The following is a 17932-nucleotide window of genomic DNA, read 5'->3' as shown; positions in this document are numbered from 1 at the left end:
TAACATTTACAAACTATTAATCTTGATATGCCATCACTGGCACCTTATGATTTCTGGATACTTTTTTGTATCCCGTAGGTTTTGTACAAAGAGGAACTGGGGAAAGGTACCCCGACGCCTGTCACTCCTGAGATGGAGAGAGTCAAGCGCAATCAACAACACATTAGCTCGGTATTCAAAAGAAGAAGAAAGATCCGAATGGTTTACCATAACATTAGATGTGTTATAAAGATCCATGCTTCCTAATCAAATATAGCACCCAGTCTCACCTCTTGGCATAATCACCCTATCTTCTGAACTCTCTTTGCAACCTAAGCTTTAACACATAAGTACTAGGAGTTGGCTTAATTTCATGTTTGGTTTGTATTTATACCTTTCCAACTTTCTCATCCTACTAGATTCTTTCCCTTTATGGGTGTTGATTGATTGGTGTCTCTCCTAGGTGACACGGAAATCAACAGCCAGCCAGCTTTCCTGGAAAGCTGGCATGATCCAATTATTAACATTACAAGCCAATAATGTTTGTTTGCAATCTGCCGTGATATGATTTCTGGATACTCTTTTGTATCCTGTAGGTTTTGTACAAAGAGGGATTGGGGAAAGGGACTCAGACACCTGTCACTCCTGAGATGGAAAGAGCCAAGCGCAATCAAGAGTTCATTAGCTCGGTACATTTTAAAAACAAATATACACATTTTAAATAACATCCTAACAAGCTGTGGGAATTGTTTCCCCTCTAGTATCTAAAACTATACTTTCTTCCTTAAGTAAGATACTCCTATTTATTTAAACTACTTACATTTTACTCATAAAATACCGTAAATCTGATATTTGGTATTTAATAATCTGACCATAGAGGGTTTTTTTTATAACCTTGCAGTGGTGACTATAGGACTCTATCCAGACACTGTTAGACCATATGATTTCTGGTCCACATAACAAATTTCTTGATAAACGAATTTGTAATAATGAGAAAAATAATACTACAATCGCTAAATTATTTTGATTGAACATCCCATACACTTATGAACTGGTGGTTTCACAAGATGTCATAGGAAATCGCATGTAGGCAGGAACAGACAACATGATTGATGCTGTTACTTTCCAAATTGGTACATTGTTGATAATGGGGTTTCAGAAAAAGGCCTTTAAAATAGTTTCCCCACCCTATCAATATAAATCTCCATAGAATTCAGCATTCAGAGGCCTCAGCATTCATGAGTTTTAGGACTCAAAAGCCAGGAACACCCTTCAGTAACGGAACAACCAACACCAGCATGAAAAACATGCTGCCCAAGTAGTCTTCCAACAGCACACTGAACTGAACTAATGAGAGACACAAGATACTTTGTGATTCGGTAGTTAAAACTAGGACAAGAAACTGGACCATGAGTTTATATGTGATGACTTCCCTGGGCACAGCTATTACACAGTGATGGATGTTGCCTACTGGATAGAATCCTGATCTCAAAATAATACATTCCTCTTTTAATTATTTTACCTGCTTAATTCACTGTTGTACATTCTTCTCCTTGGATTTTGCCTTTCACTTGTACCAGGACAGATCAGTTTCTATTATGTGACTTTTTACACTGGTGTCTTTATAATTTTTTATTAAAAATTTTAATTGTTTTTGCAAAATGCCTACATTTGAAGTGCCGCCCCAGTTATTATACTTTTCCTTCAAACAATAGTCTTATTCACATTATATTTTTGTGATTTTTGGATACTTTTTACAATCTTTAGGTTTTGTATAAAGAAAATTTGGGGCAATCAACCCCAGCACCTATCACTCCAGAGATGGAAAGAGTCAAACGCAATCAACAAAACGTTAGCTTGGTATTGAATTTTTTAAAAATACTTTTTTTTTTAAAAAGTAACATCATCAGATATAACCTTGTCCTGCATCTATTTTATCTGAATCTTATCCATTTTCATATTCCTAAAGAAAACACTCCTTTTAATTTTTTTAAATACTTTTTCTTTTTCCTTCCCCCCTTTTTGCTTTATCCAATAACTTTTTAACCACTTTGTTTCTTGAATTCTTTACCCACCTATGCAGTGATGATGATTAAACAGTAACACAACTTAACACAATGGTTCTTCAACAATAATCTAATTCTTTGATTTCTGGACACTTTCTTGTATGCTGTAGGTGTTGTACAAAGAAAGCATGGGAAAAGGAACCCCGACATCTATCACTCCAGAGATGGAGAGAGCTAAACGCAATCAAGAAAACATTAGCTCGGTATTTTTCAGGAGAAAAACCCCCCTCAATGATCTAGAAAATATATAACTTCTTTTTAACACCTTAAAAAGTATAATACTTTCCCTACTCAATTTAAACACTTTACGCAACTATTAACTTTATTAATATTATAACTTTATTTTGACATTTAAAATACTAAACATGTCACCTAAAATGTTTCTAATTGTTTCTTATTCCTAGTTATGTAGAATTTACATTGAAATATAGTTTAAGGATTTCTAAGCAACCACTGACCTCAAATAACAGTTGAATGGTCTCTAAACATTTTGTAACATCATGTGTTTACTGATGTTTTTAACCAAATGAAATGGTGTTTGTTCTGTGTTTTTTAAATCTTTCTTTAAAACAGCCGATAGTCTACATAAATACAAAGGTCCGAGATGGTGTCCCTAGCTCAGGGGAAGGGGTGTAGCAAATGCTTTGTTCCCAGGCCTACAGAGAGCAGCTTAATTAAATTGGCAAGTGCTCAGTATTCTGTGCACCAGTTCATTTCAGAAATGTATTCAGCATACAAAACCCAGAGGCAGGTACCAAATGAATTCAAAGGGGGAGCTCTGTTTGCATATTGCATACAAGTCTCCCCTTTTGTACTTAACTGATCTGAGAAGCCTACTTCAATCTTAAATGTTTTCACAGCAAGATTTACAAAGAGAGAGCCAGTTGTTGAGCCAGTTCAACAAGGACAGCATCAGAGCCAACACAATTGGCATGACCAAGAGGTGGTCAAAATTATAGCTTGCTTTCTTGTCCCTGTTCTCATCCAAAAGTTTGCACTGAAGGCTGAAGGACCTTTATTACTGTGTGTCCATTAGTACTTAATTGATGGCAACACTTGCAGGCTGGTTTTGCAGGATCTAGCCAAATAAATGGTTATAGAGAAAATCAGCATAGGGTGGCAGAATCTTATTGGGGCAGGGTGGGTATTAGTACATTCTATTTAAGTTAATTGATGCTTAAGTTCTATGGGAAATAAAGCTGCTGAAGACAGCAGCACTAACCATTGCTTTTCTTCCATCTCCCAGGGTCCGTTTAGGGCCGTTCAGTCCCTCTGGCCAACCATCTCCTGGTCAAGAGCCTATATATGTAGGAGGGACAACTGGGGACAGATCTACACTTGCTTAAAATGTTAGAAATGTGTTACTAAAATGTGACACCAGAGGGTGCTACAAAGCAGCAAAGAAAAGCTGCCATTAAATGCTATAGAATGTTTTATTTTACGTTTAGAAGATCAGTCTAGATCCAGCTTGGGAAATAGCAGAGTTGATAACATTTTAATTCATATGATCTACTGCTGTGTCTCAAGACAGGGGGGAAAAATCAGGTGGTTTGTTTGGGGAATAGTTGGGGAGTTGCATTTTGAATACAGAGAATGAATCTGTTTGGAAAGCCAGGAGGGCTCTGAAGAATGGACGAACTGACCACTATTTCTAACCAGATTATATATGTTTTTCTATATCAGCAACTGTTGCTATGACCAAGCAAAAGGTAGGGTGCGTGGAAAGGATGGACTCTTGACATCACTACCCACTCATTTGCTGGGGAGGCCACCTCCATACATTTCTGGTGAAATTTTGCTGTAACGTTCCAAGAGTCATTGTTGTCTATGCAACTTTTGATTGGATTGCTACCACGCACTCCACACTGGGCTGTCCTTGGTTACTTTTTAACAACTTCTGCTGGTAATCAATGCAGTGGAAGAAGAGATGCTTGATGGGAGTAGGACACCTAGAACCCATTCTTGTGCTTTATGGTCCGTTGTGTCCCTTTGTTTGTTTCTAGACACAATTCAAGGTGCTGGAAACAGCCCAAGACCCCCTTCTCTTATATTCCTTAATGAGAGCAGATCATCTGTGCTTTGAGTTGCCACAATAAGGGCAAGTAGAAGTGGTCTCTTGATGGCTGCCATGGGACTGTGGAAGTCTTCAGCCTGAGCATTTTCTAGAAGTGCTATAAAATAAGAATACCCTGGAATGAAGGCTTGCATCATTAAACTGGGGTTGCTTTCGAGTAACAGAGTATTGTTCACTTAGTTAACATTTTATTTTAGGAAGGACTCTGGGTCAGTGGTAGGCTAAGAGTACATGCTTCAAATGCAGAAGGTCCCAGGTGTAAGAGCTGGTATCCTTTGTTTAAAAGGAGATAGCAGGTGCTGTGAAAGACTTCCTTTGCTCGAGACCCTTGAGTCAGAGCAGGCAAAACTAGGCTGGAGAGACAAAGAATGCAACCTGATTTAAGGCAGCTTTCTGTATTGTTACTTTAATGCTATTCTTTTGAGTGTTATGCTTCGCCTACAGTTCTTGGGGTGGGTTTGGAAACGATGTAAATCAACCTCCCGCAGGGCTGCCTAGGCTGCGGATGTCTTCCTGAAGCCTGGAGAGCAAGAGGGGTCGGTGCGCACAGACCCCTCTCGCTCTCCAAGCTTCAGCGAAAGCCTTACATTAGCCATAACCTTCTAAAGGCACAGAATTCATAGTTAGTAAAAAAAAATCTGTGGCATAATCTTGTGACGAGCCCGTCAATAGTGATCACATCATGTTTGCATCTGCCTTCAGCACTTCTTCATTCATGCCTCATTTCTTACGTCTACATAAAACCTCTCTTAAAATCTGCTTTCACTGGCTGGGTGTTTATTCACATCTACTCATTTTGTTAGGTCCTCTACTCTGATAGTTTCCGGAAACAAGTACAAGGTAAAGCGGCCTTTGTCCTGGATACCCCTGAAATGAGACGTGTTCGGGAGACGCAGCGACACATTTCCACCGTAAGTATTTGCAGCCAAGAAATGGCTGCACAAGTAAAGCCAGCCATGGTGACTTATTTAGCAGTATTTAGTATGCCTTAAGATGAAACTGTTCCAGGTACAAATTTAATTAAAAGGTAAATGCAGAGTGGGGCTGGGTGATATATTCTCCAAAAACTGCCTTGAATCCGTTATTATGATATCAGTTTCATAATTTTTGACCTGGCAATATATCGCAAATTATGCTGCGCGCACACATGTGCTTTGCAAAAATAAACATGCGGGGGGAAATTTGAAGTCAGCCAATGCTTCTCTTGATTCCCGCAGCCTGTTAACTCTGCTGGCTCAGCTCTCCCTGCCTCCTGCAGGGGACAGCAAATCACAAGAGTAGGCACCAGCAAAAATCCCAATGCGGGGAAAACCATGAAGCCATCATCCTTATTTCAGACATCGTGGTATCTGTATATAGTGTATGTTTAGCTGGTGACATATGATGATGCTGAAAACCAAATATCGCCTAGCCCTAATGCAGAGATCAGGTTTGCTGTCGCAGAAACTGCAAGAAATGGACATATCTAGTGAACAGTGAAGTTTACTTGTACTTCTGAACTAGATAAGGAATTTATATTTCTGCTTGCCTTCTACAATTAATGGCATGTCCATTCCAGCTACCCATGTGTTACCTTGAAAATTCCAGGTGAAATACCATGAAGACTTTGAAAAGAGCAAAGGCAGCTTCACACCTGTAGTTACTGACCCCATAACAGAACGTGTCAAGAAGAACATGCAGGATTTCAGTGATATTAACTACAGGGGCATTCAGAGACGAGTTGTGGAAATGGAGCGAAAACGGATAGATCAAGATCAAGAAATGAATACAGGTACTCTGATTTTATGCTTTGGTTTTCCCCCTCAGTAAGTTAACTTTACATAATGGTCACAGCTGACAATATATGTAGAAAATTACCGTATTTTTCGTCCCATAGGACGCTCCGTCCCATAGGACGCACCTAGTTTTTTGGGGGGGAAATAAAGGAAAAATTTCCCCCTTTATTTCCCCCCCAAAACCAGGTCGGGGAAACCGAAACAGGTTGAGGAACAGCGGGATGGCAGCGCTGTGCTTCCCTGCTGTCCCCCGAGCTTGTGGGGCTGGCCGATGTCTGCCCAGCGCGAGGGGCGCTCTGCGCCTCGCGCACCGGGTGGCAGGCTGCTATCCCCAGCGTGGGGAGACCTGCGGGGAACTCCTGCAGGGCTCCCCACGCTGCAGCTGTCTGCCCGGCGCGAGGGGTGCTCTGCTTCAGGGCGCCCCTCGCGCCGGGCGGCAGGCTGCTATCCGCAGCGTGGGGAGCCCTGCGGGGAACTCCTGCAGGGTTGCCTAGGCTGTGGGTGTGTTCCCAAAGTGCCGGGCGCTCTGCTTTCAGCGCGCCCGACGCTCCGGGAAGCAGGCTGCTATCTGCAGCCTAGACAGCCCTGCGGAACGTCTCGCAGGGCTGCCTAGGCTGTGGATGTCTTCCTGAAGCCTGGAGAGCAAGAGGGGTCGGTGCGCACAGACCCCTCTCGCTATCTAAGCTTCAGCGAAAGCCTGCATTCGCCCCATAGGACGCACCCAGATTTCCCCTTCATTTTTGGAGGGGGAAAAGTGCGTCCTATAGGGCGAAAAATACGGTATTTATAGTGATATGATTTCACATCATAAACAATCAAACACACACACTCTTCTGCCTTGTTAAATTGATATTGAATACATGAGTCCTGAATCCTATGCTTGTAATTGTTTCCAGTTAACCAAATCTGCTTGGACAATTCACTTCTTCCTTACCTTACATATTTTCGAGGACAACACATACTAATTCATGAGAAAGTGCCTTATACTGAAGTGGTCCATTTGGCCTACTATCATCTACTCCAACCACTTATCTGTACCGTTTACGGCTGCACTGTATTTGCACTCCATGTGGGGCTGGTCACCTCCTGCTATCAGTGGTGCACCAGGCACATATCCTACCTACCAGATACTGGAGAATGTACATGCAAATGATACATTCGACAACTGTGCTAAGGGCTCTTCCCTAATGGTGCAACTTTTTTTGTTGGTGGTGGGTCAACATTGTTAAAATGTAAAAGAAAAACATTCTTTCCCATTCATTAAACATTCTGGTCAAGTCACATTTCAGCTGTGAGTTGCAAAGCATTTCCTAAATTAGTTTTTTTGCTGTGTGGATTCCATTTAAAGACCTGTTGGATTCTGCAAATGTGTTTTCTTATACCTATGAAGTCAGAGGCGAAGGATAAAACTAAAATACCCCACCCACCTGTCTTCTGCAGATCTTCGTGTGTGGCGTACTAATCCTGGATCAGTCTTTGACTATGACCCAGCAGAAGACAACATTCAATCTAGAAGCTTACACTTGATTACGGGTATGTTTTGCATCCTGTAACATTATGCAAATGGCTGTGGATGGATACAAACTTGCTTTAAGCACTCCACAATGTAACTTTCCATTTTGATTTTTAGTTAATTTTGCCTTTGACCAAGTACGCTCCTCCTCAAGACATCACTGTAAATTTCTTCATCTTTCTTGCCTAGTTCAAGCCCAGCGACGTAGCCGAGAGCAATCCCGCTCTGCCAGTGCACTGAGCCTCAGTGCTGGAGATGAAAAATCTGAGCATTCAGAGGCTGCCGATCAGCACATGTCCTATTACAGCAATGGAGGCTTCTTTACCACAACTACAGCAGGTACAAGGGACTCAAGACTGCACTCGTCTTGCAGGGATACCTTTTCAGGTTGTGTGTACTGCTATTTCAAGGCGATGGGGGAGGGGGGCAAGGTTCAAAGCCTTGCCTTTTAATAATATTAACAATTAAATTGTAAAAACAAAAAAACATTAAGACCGTCTGTTATGGTTACTTTTCCATATGTTTCATAAGGACCAAAGACAAAGAGGCTTTGCAGGAAACAATTCTGTCCCTCTTCCCCCAGTGACATAACTACAAATTTGAATATTTATTAAGTTGGGGCTTCTTGCAAATCTGATCATACAGGAACATGGAGTGAAGGTGGCCAGACTGGGGAGACAGGGAATAAATGATGCAGTAATGTTTCAAAACTCAGGTGAATTTGGGTAGTGTGATTATAATGGACAGGCAGCACTAACAAATCAGAATTCCCAAAAAATGCAGTAGCTAGTTCAATGCAAGCTGCTATATACTATTAGAGATAGCAGGGAGACACTTTGTCCGAAAGAGCTTTATTTATCTTTCAGATAATAGTTCTAAGTCCTTTTGGGCAGAAAATAGCAAGCGTTGGACAAGCCGGGGGGTGGGGGGGTTAGAACACTGGTAGAATATAGTTCTGTACACCAATATTCTTGCTTTTTTTAAAAAAAGTAGAACTATTTATCTAAAATGATACAGCCACATCATCTTTGCTGATTTACATCTGCTGTCACCATTCCTTCATAAAATGCAACCAAGCCCTATTTAAGTTTTATTAAAACACAGCGAAATGATTGAAGAGAATGAAAGCTTCCAGCTGGTTTCTCATTATTCAGTTTTTTCATTTCCCTTTCCAGTGGACTACAAACACGCTAAAACTGTAGAGCTGCCACAACAACGGTCATCTTCTGTTGCTACCCAGCAGACAACAGTCTCTTCCATCCCCTCTCATCCATCTACTGCAGGGGTAAGGAAAATAAATTATCATATGGCAAGAGTAACAAGTACAAAGAAATAGATTTCTGAATTGCATCCCTGTGTTGCATTGGGGAGAAAAACCTACATGTCTAAATTAATGGTTGGCATTGTTATCTTGAATGTACATTTACTGATGGAAGAGAACAAGTCTTATTTCTAAGCACTCATTTTCTTCCTCTAAAAGATTATTTAATATTTATATAATCTTTTATACCAACAAAGCTGAGCTCAAAGCAACTCACAATAAAAAAATTTTTTGATGACCAGCATTTCTACCACTATAATCATAAGAGTTCAGTAAATTATTGCAATTTAATGCAAACTGAAGGTATTTTAAATGGATTATCCCAACATACTGCATGTACGGTAATAATCTAATAGCATTTATTCTTCTTTTAAAATGACCACCACAGAAGACGTATCGTGCCATGTATGACTATACTGCAGCAGATGCTGATGAAGTCTCCTTCAAAGATGGTGATGCAATCGTCAATGTCCAGGCCATTGATGAAGGCTGGATGTATGGGACTGTGCAAAGAACAGGCAAAACAGGCATGCTTCCAGCTAACTATGTAGAAGCTGTTTAAGCCAAAATGGAGGCAATATTCCATGAGACATTTTGACAAGGTAAATAAAAAGGCACCTCACAAAATGGCTGCCCGCTATAATCCTTAAACACTTTCTCAGGTGCCTTATTATTTTCCCATTGATATATGATATATGCATTGCCTTTTACACAACAAACATTCTCTCATTCTAGTTATCACAGAACCAGTGGGAAATACCAACATGGCAGCCTCCATCACTACCTTGATTAAATGGACTTGTGTATTCAAACATTATCTAAAAGAGAAATGTTTGGCTCAGAGTTCCACTGTATTGTCAACCTCTTTGTTTGGAATCAAGTTCATAGTCCAAACTAATCTTATTCTTTTTTAATGAAACATCTAATCTGTGTTGGTTTTAATGCTTTTCTTATCAAGAGATGTTGTGTTCTCCTGTGATATTATAAAAATAGCCAAATGTATTTATTTCTGTTTCAAGTAAGCAATTATGTAAAGCTAACATCTCAAACCAGCCAAACTATATGTGGGAAAGCCTCTCCTCTTGTCTGCTTACAGAACGCTGATGCATGCCTTATTCATCTGAGTGTTCTTTGGTCCTGGTACTGTGATTCCCTCTCCAAGTGGTGACTAATAAATTTCACAGCTCTGCAAATGTAGTTATGTGCTTAATTTATGCTGGAGGTGGGGAGAGGGGAGAAACAGAACACTGGATGCTCAATTCCAAATGGATGTGTGCAGAGGAAATCCAGAACCATGGATAGGCACAAATGCTGCTAGCTCCTCCCAGTTCTTCCCTGTAGCCAACAGACTCTTGCTATTCATCTGATGTCATCGAGAGGAAAGGAACCTTAACTGACACCGTTCATCAACTGATGTATCGCCCAGGACGATACAGGACCAGAGTGCAATGGTGGTTTCACTCACGATACCACAGGGTGAAGGCGCTGGAGTTGATGCAACTCATTCCTTCCTCAGTGCAGCAGAGGGAGGAACAAGCTGCATTAGCCCCAGTCCTGCAACACACCAGGGTCCCACCGAGGTGGTTTGGGGCGGATGCAGCTTGTTCCTCCCCCTGCTTTTCAGCACTGTGCTGCATCACCAGCCAAACATCAAGCTTTTCAATATTGCAATGTATCACCCAGCGAAGGAGAAAATATTTACTAACACACACCCTCCTCCCAAGAGCAGGAGAAGCCTGCTGGAGGATCCCCCAAACACCTTAGGGCTAACATACCTCGGCACTGTCTCTCGCAACTGTGGTGATGAATGGTTTGACTAGCTCCTGCAGAAACACCTCCTTCTGGGATGAGACAAGTTACACTGCTAAAGAAGAGCATCTTTCACCTGAAGAAATCTGGGAAATGCAGCTGCAAGGTAAGAGTAGCCACCACAGAAGGGTGGGAGTGAAATGTGGCCCATAGCACACACTCAAACTGTGACTCCATATTAAGCAGTTTCCCATCCCTTGGGAATTCAACAAAGCTCCTACCAGCTCTACCAACATAGTACATAACCTGCCTCTTCTGCAATACATCCTCTCTTATCTGCGTCTATATAGATGGGACGCAACAATCAATGGAATTCATTACATTAAAAACTCTAAGCTACTACAAAGTTTCCTTGATTTTGTATCTTAGCAGAAAGAATGTCTCTTTAATCATTCATATTTTTCTGAGTAAAACACTTAATAAATGACTCAAATCAACTTACAGACACAAATTAAATACTAAAACCAATTAAACAATAAAAACCTAAAAACACACACAAAAGAAATCGCTTACTGCAACAAAACATTTTCCCTTCAGACCTCTTTCATATGCAAATATACAATGAAAAAAGACTCAGTTATCAGCTGAGAACCCTACACAGATTTGGGGGGACGACAGGCTAATTCTGGGTGTAGCTCACTGCCAGCATGACAGAGTGATTAAATGCTAGTAGCAATACATACTAACCTTATAAGTATCTAAAAGCTCAGCACTGAATTCAGTCAGAACAAAGTATCTGTACATTGCCTTAAATCATATCATGATGTTGATCAATCTACACCCACATACCAAACTGTAAAGTTCTGGGTAGACATATAAGCATATATTTCAAAGAAAAATATTTAGAGTGCCCTCCTGCAACATGATGCCCTCCCGGAGTTTTAGGCCCAATTCCCATCAACCCCAGCCAGCAAAACAGCATGAAGAGGCCACACACTATGTAACCTGAAACTAGCCCAATGAAGGACAAGCACTAAAAGACACTAAATAATAGGACCACGCAAGACCTCAAGTGGGAGGAGGGTATCTCTCCAAGCTCTACTTAGATTCCCTTTTCAAAGCCCATTTCAACAGCTTTAGATGAAAAAGGAACTGCTAGATCCATTAAATCAAGACACAATTAAAACCAAGTTCTATTCAAAATACAATTCTAAATAAGAGTTCATTACTTTATTCATATATACATATATATTTATTTCCAAATAAGTGAAACAGATCCCATTGTTACTTCTCCAGAACGGCAAACTGTGTGCTTTATACAAACACAATTTTTCCCATCCAATGTTTTAACAAATCTCAGATCATAATTAATAATGTCTAGAATTGCTATTATCTACACATAATGTACAGTTATTTATGTCTAACTGACATGACTCTGAGAGTGGGACAAGTATAACTCTGATAAATATAAAAATTCTGTAGCACATGAGATTTGAGCTTGAAAATACTGCATCAGAATTTCATACCAATATACATTTTTCTCCTTTTTGCATAATTGCATGCAAAAATAGAACTGTGAAATGGTAGAAAAATTGTTTGGAAATACTTTTTTTTTTTTGAAGCACTAATTAAGTACAGCACATCTTAATATGAAGACAGACTATAGAGCCACTGTTCTCCAAAACACCAGTAGCAAAAAAGTTGGCATCACTTTTGGTAAATCACTCAGCATCTCAAGATTCATTCCGCATAGTGAACTTTGTTGTTGTTTTTAAATATAGAAATAAAATATAAATCTGCATTCAAAAATATAGTTAAAATACTCAGCAAGTTGATTTTTTTGTGGGAAACTGTGCACAACGGCAATAAAAACACTTGAATAGTGAATGTACCAAACTTACTTATTAAGATATACAGACTGATGCCATACCTGCCTTGAGTGACGAAGATCTCTTATTCTTCTGGGATGTTTTTAAGTGAGTGTTCAGCTCAAATAAAAATAAAGGGATTTTAGAAACAAAAATGTCTCACTATGAAGTCTTCTCTTCTGAGAGATAAGTACAGATGATTAAACAGTGCTTTCCTGGGTTGGTGACTTCCAACGAGCCTGGAGGCTTTTCATAATACAGTTTGTCATGCTATGTAGTTTCTCTTGCATTTCAAAGAGTTCACTCACTGAATAGTTGAGAAGATTTTCAGAAGTAAACTGCGGAGCAAGTATATCAATCTGGGCAAAAAGGTCTGTAGTTGATTGCTCATCTGCAGTGGAGGAAACTGGCTCGCTCAAGTCTAGGAAGAAAGAAAGTTCACACATACAGAGATTTCCTATTTAGAATCAAACTAGAGCCCTACTCAAATTCAGCAAGTCCACAATTCTTATTTGTGCAATTACATACCATACTAACTACAGCCCTAATGGGTAGGCAATGCTAGAATGGTGTGTAACAGCCTTAATCATACAGTGGTACCCCGCAAGACGAATGCCTCGCAAGACGAAAAACTCGCTAGACGAAAGGGTTTTTCGGTTTTGCGTTGCTTCGCTAGACGAATTTCCCTATGGGCTTGCTTCGCAAGACAAAAACATCTTGTGCTTTTTTCTTAAAGCCGCTTGAAGAGGCGCAGTTGCGACGGACCGTGCTTCGCAAGACGAAAAACATCGCAAGACGAAAAGACTCGCAGAGCGAATTATTTTCGTCTTGCGAGGCACCACTGTATAGGAGAAATTGCTTGCCCTTTTTGGACCAGCTGTGGAATGACAGCAATCACACTGCTATAGGTAATGTAGACAATGGATTTAACCTGGGAAGCAAACATACCCAGTCTGCATTCCAGTTCAGGCATTGAAACTGCACAATAGCAAGCAATATTTACCTGTTTCCATTTTATCTTCATTTGTGGAACAGGACTTCTCATCAATGCCATTCACTGGCTTTTCTACATCATCCAGGCCAGCATTTTCTTCAAATCCACGAGATCGTACCTGCACATTTGGGGGAGGGGGGAAGAGATTTTATTGCAATATATTTCAATTGGAAGCAAAATTGAATACGGATGAGAAATATAATTTATAGCTAATTAATAGCATTCCTTCTTCAACAGGAGGAGGGGGTATCTGGTGGCCATGAGTACCAGGAAAGCTGCTGAAGTTCTGAATCAGTGTCTGGAACCAGTAATGGGTTCGATGGCTGCTAACTGTTAAAAAGAATTAATCCAGACAAAGAAGAAGTGTTTCTGCTCAGGAGAGATAAGACACTCTGCATGAGTATTATTCTCTGGTCTTGCAATTCATAGGGGCTTGCGGATCCAGCATTGTGTTACACAATGTTGTAAGTCAAGCAGAATGTATTGTGTGGAGCAAAGTATTTTAGAACACACTATATCTCTTTCTTTGTATAATGCCATATCCCTCTTATATCTGCCATCTTTGTTACCACCCATGTTGTCTTTAATTTCCCAGTTATGTATTTTGGAACGCTACTGCAGTTCAGTTTGTTTTAGCTGCTCTTACTCACCCTGAGTATTGCATATGCAACATAAAGGTAGGATAGATTTTTTTGTACAAAAAAAATAAAAGCAGGACTACCTTGCAACTATAAGCTTACATTTTAAAAAACGTAGCTGTACATTTTGGAGAGGAACCCCCAAATGACTAAACAAAAACCTACATTCATTGAGTTCCAGGACATTTGAAATATTGAGGGCAGTTGAGTCCAGTTCAAGATTTTTAAATTAAGGAAGGGGAAGAAGTGGGACATTGGTTTGCTGAAGTGTGACAGCTTTAGCATGGAGAGGGAAGGGAAGCAGGGAAGCTTCCACAAGGTGTTTTATTACCTCCCACCCCCATGCTATGTGGGTTTTTTTTCCATAAAGGTGAGGAAGCTGACACCTTGCTCCTTTTACACTCTCTATAATCTTTCCTCCTCCTGCTGCATAGCAGTAAAGTCCTCAAGTACTGGAGCCTGGAAGTCAACTCTATACCAGAGCCTAAGTGCTCTATAATACAGTGATTTCAGGAGGATAGGAAACAAGAAAAGTATATCTTTGTAGATATTATTCCATTTCCCAACAAATGCAAAACAAGAAGAGCAGTAGTAACAGAGCAGTCTTCCCTTTCACCTGCTAAACTCAAACAAGGCTCAAAGTTCCACACTGGTAAAGCCCTGGACAGAAGCACTCCTGTTATGAATAGTGGATACATGGCAACATCTTGTTGTGTGATCCGACTAGTAGTGATGATGATGATGATTTAAATCTGCATACTGCCCTATACCTGTAGATCTCAGAGAAGTTCACAACATAAAACTGCAATATAAACAATACAAAATAATTCCTCTTGGACTAAGTGTTCCGCAAAAAAGATTTCTGATACAAAAACGAGCCCACATTTCAGATTTTATTTATTTTATTATAATAATGCAAAGAAACTAACCTGTTGGTCATGATATCCTTTAAGAGCTCTTTTAACATTGGATACTTTGGGAGAACGAATGGGAAGAGTTTTGATCTCGGCTGATGTCAGAGAACTCAAGTCACCTACAGTCCTGATGTTCTTTGCTCGAATGAGTTGTCCTAATCCCCTTGCCCTTAGCCAAATCAAAGGGAGAAGTGTTAGTCCCCCCCACCTCTTCTTACATAACATTCTATGGACAAGGTAAGAAATACAACCACATTAAAATGCTTATCTTTGAAGGACAAAAGGACTCTTTTCAAAAATCATTTTTCTACTTTAACACAGGATTTCTACAATTAAATTACCCAATATCTAGTCTACGTATATGCAACTCTTCTACTTTCAAAGTGCGTGCATAAAACCTTTATTCAGGAGCTTGGGTGTTCAGGGAAGTTTTTAATCTGTGATATTTTACTGTATTTTTGGTTTCTATGGAAGCCGCCCAGAGTGGCTGGGGAAACCCAGCCAGATGGGCGGGGTACAAATAATAAATAATAATAATAATAATAATTATTATTATTATTATTATTATTGGCTGTGTGGGGAATTTGCTGGAAGGTGGGACAGGCACTTGAGCCCCACCCCCAATTTCTCTGCATGCAACAGCTCTACTTCTGAAATTTGTATGTCAAGAAACACTGTGTGAAGGAAGACATGTTCTGGTGAGAATAAGGAAGACATTTGGTTTGTCACTCCATCAACAGGAGACAGGGCCAGCTTGCAGCTTAACTTCTCTGCTAGGGAGGAGGTCTCAATCTCCCGGACCAAACTGGAACTTCCTCCAGCTATGCACACCAAAGTTTAAAAAACAACCCACCTATCACGCTAAGTGGGTGGCCAGATTAAAAAACCGACCCAGATCCTGCAATCATCATCTGAGGCCCTTCTTCATGTGCCCCCTCCATGAGAGGCCCGGAGGGTGGCAACATGAGAATGGGCCTTTTTAGCAGTGGCTCGTTTATCAAATGCTCTCTCCGGAGATGCTTGCTTGGCACATCCATTACATATCTTTAGGCACCGGACAAAAACATTCTTCTCCTAGGCCTTTGGGTTATACAATCAATGCCCTTTTAAACTGTGCACACAGTGAGAGGTGTTTTTGTTGTTATTACTATGTTATGTACCGTATTTTTCAATGTATAAGATGCCCCCATGTATAAGACGACCCCTACATTTTAAACCCAAAATTAAGAAATTAAGTTGATTAGCTTTTACGGAGGTAGGGGAGGTCACTTCCGTCAATCGCTCACTCACCTGCCTGCCACTGTCGATCACACACCTTGTCACAGCCACCAACAGCCCACCCACCCACTTGCCACAGCCGCCAATCACCTGCCTATTGCTGCAGCCACAGCCAATCGCCAGCAGGCCTTGCCGCAGCCACCAATCACCTGCCCGATCGCCGCTGCAAATCTCCTGCTTGCTGCTGCAATTAATCGCACGTCTCCCCTCTGCATTCACTAGCCATGTATAAGACACCCAATTCCCCCCCCCCTTTTTAGCAAAAAGCATTCTTATACACGGAAAAATATAGTATTTTTCTGCTTTTATATTGCAAATCACCCTCTGATCCTTGGATGAAAGGAGGTATAGAAATTAATTAATTAAAATAATTGCACCTTGAAGATACCCTTTCCTTCCCCCATACACCCCAAGCAGTCTTCTTTATCAATAATACTTCAACATTTGACACAGGAATCTTTCCCAGTGACTTCCTACTTACCAAATGTTTGAAGTAATCTGAGGCAAAATTGTGTCGACAGGCGCTTTACAGCCCACTAATGCAGGATATATGCAATCTGTAGGACTTGGTAGCGGCTCCTTGACCATTTCTGTGATCTTAAATAATACAGAAAATTATTAATTTGGCTAAGTTTAAATGCTGAATACAGGAGAAAATGGAGAAGATATACATAAAGCCGAAGCAAATCTTACTAAACACTTCTTTGAGCTCTTATATTTATGGCTACGAGATCCTGGGGACAGAGATCCTTTGGTTGGAGTAGTAATAAGCTGGATAGGAAAAGAGGAAAAAAGCTCTCTCAGGATCATAGGAATTACCTAACACCTTATGACTAGTCTTATTAAAATCATTTGCCTAAAATGGGACAAAAGCTAGTTCAAAGGAATGGATCATACTACTATCGACAGCCAATACTTCTTCAGTAAACTACATTAGTGAACCACATTTAAGAGAATGGCATGTTACCTTGCCATTTTTACTTCCCTGAATGTAGAGCTGAAAATAATCATATAATCATGTACACAAGTGGGTGGTTCCCCACCACCAGCAGATGTCACATCACATACTGCTCTGGAAGGTCCACTGACCTACAGGAGTGGTTTATGGTGGGGCGCAAACAGCTAAATTAGGATGGACGGAGGAGCAGAAAAGGCTTTCTACTTGTGCACAGAGATCTCCAAATCCAAGCCTCAACTCTTTTATATGATTATAAGCAGCTTAGTTTATTGCAATGTTCTTCAATGTCGCAGAGATCATTCTCTCAGTAAAAATAAAACAGAATTCCAGGTATTACCTTGGCTTGGTGGTTAGGTGAAGATTTAATACTTCGGAAAGACTGAGAACCATTAGAAGAATGGGTTCTAACCACAGGACTTCGCCTGTCAATGTCATCTGCCAATTCTTCCTGGTAGATCGGATTGGCAAAGGAAACTCGTCGGCTCTGTTCATAGAGATTCAATGGATTTTTAAGAACAAGGTCTTATACAATAAAGATATACCAAAGCCACAAAGTGTTGACTGATTTTCAAGGGAAATTGATTTTTTTCTGCAAAGTAGCTAGCATTCATATATTTTCAAAACAAGACTGACAAACTTGATAAAAAAGAAGCATTACGTTAGTACAGCTGATTTAGACCCATCCAATATACCATAAGAGGTCCTCAAAGTGTGCCCAAGTGCACATCCTTAACAAAAGGGGGGAAATCCCTAAAGCAAAAATAAGTTCTACTAGTCATGACTAGGAAAAGGGAGTGAGCCTGCA

General features: G+C 40.4%; 2 protein-coding genes and 1 long non-coding RNA gene across 54 annotated transcripts in view; 1 reads left to right on the top strand and 2 right to left on the bottom strand.

Moving 5' to 3' along the window:
- The window catches only part of NEB (nebulin), a 153718-nt gene extending 143797 nt beyond the window's left edge, over nt 1-9921 (top strand). For 19 of the 50 annotated variants that reach the window (XM_083492334.1, XM_083492325.1, XM_083492321.1 and 16 more), the window contains 7 exons: nt 2156-2248; nt 4923-5030; nt 5707-5890; nt 7335-7427; nt 7597-7746; nt 8583-8692; nt 9117-9921. In XM_083492334.1, coding sequence (XP_083348460.1) covers nt 2156-2248; nt 4923-5030; nt 5707-5890; nt 7335-7427; nt 7597-7746; nt 8583-8692; nt 9117-9290 — 912 coding nt within the window. In that variant the 3' untranslated portion in view covers nt 9291-9921. Of the gene's footprint in view, nt 1-78; nt 172-575; nt 669-1746; nt 1840-2155; nt 2249-4922; nt 5031-5706; nt 5891-7334; nt 7428-7596; nt 7747-8582; nt 8693-9116 lie in introns of all 50 variants that reach the window. The other 31 variants (XM_083492306.1, XM_083492304.1, XM_083492345.1 and 28 more) reach the window with 3 other exon arrangements.
- On the bottom strand, nt 2605-4916 carry LOC310703255. The gene is made up of 2 exons (XR_014524039.1): nt 4707-4916; nt 2605-4609 (listed from the first exon to the last, which is right to left on the bottom strand). It is a non-coding gene; the product is annotated as an uncharacterized lncRNA (long non-coding RNA).
- Nucleotides 9922-11680: 1759 nt separating the features above from the next.
- The window catches only part of RIF1 (replication timing regulatory factor 1), a 34242-nt gene continuing 27990 nt past the window's right edge, over nt 11681-17932 (bottom strand). For 2 of the 3 annotated variants that reach the window (XM_083492793.1, XM_083492794.1), the window contains exons 30-35: nt 17465-17611; nt 16863-16940; nt 16651-16766; nt 14907-15060; nt 13349-13457; nt 11681-12766 (exon numbers count right to left, since the gene is read on the bottom strand). In XM_083492793.1, the coding sequence (XP_083348919.1) occupies nt 12546-12766; nt 13349-13457; nt 14907-15060; nt 16651-16766; nt 16863-16940; nt 17465-17611 (825 nt within the window). In that variant the 3' untranslated portion in view covers nt 11681-12545. The remainder of the gene's footprint in view (nt 12767-13348; nt 13458-14906; nt 15061-16650; nt 16767-16862; nt 16941-17464; nt 17612-17932) is intronic. The other variant, XM_083492795.1, reaches the window with a different exon arrangement.

The sequence above is a fragment of the Podarcis liolepis genome (genome assembly GCF_965112155.1).
Source record: "Podarcis liolepis genome assembly, chromosome: 1".
Classification (NCBI taxonomy): Eukaryota; Metazoa; Chordata; class Lepidosauria; order Squamata; family Lacertidae; genus Podarcis; species Podarcis liolepis.
This window is presented reverse-complemented; position numbering and strand designations above follow the sequence as displayed.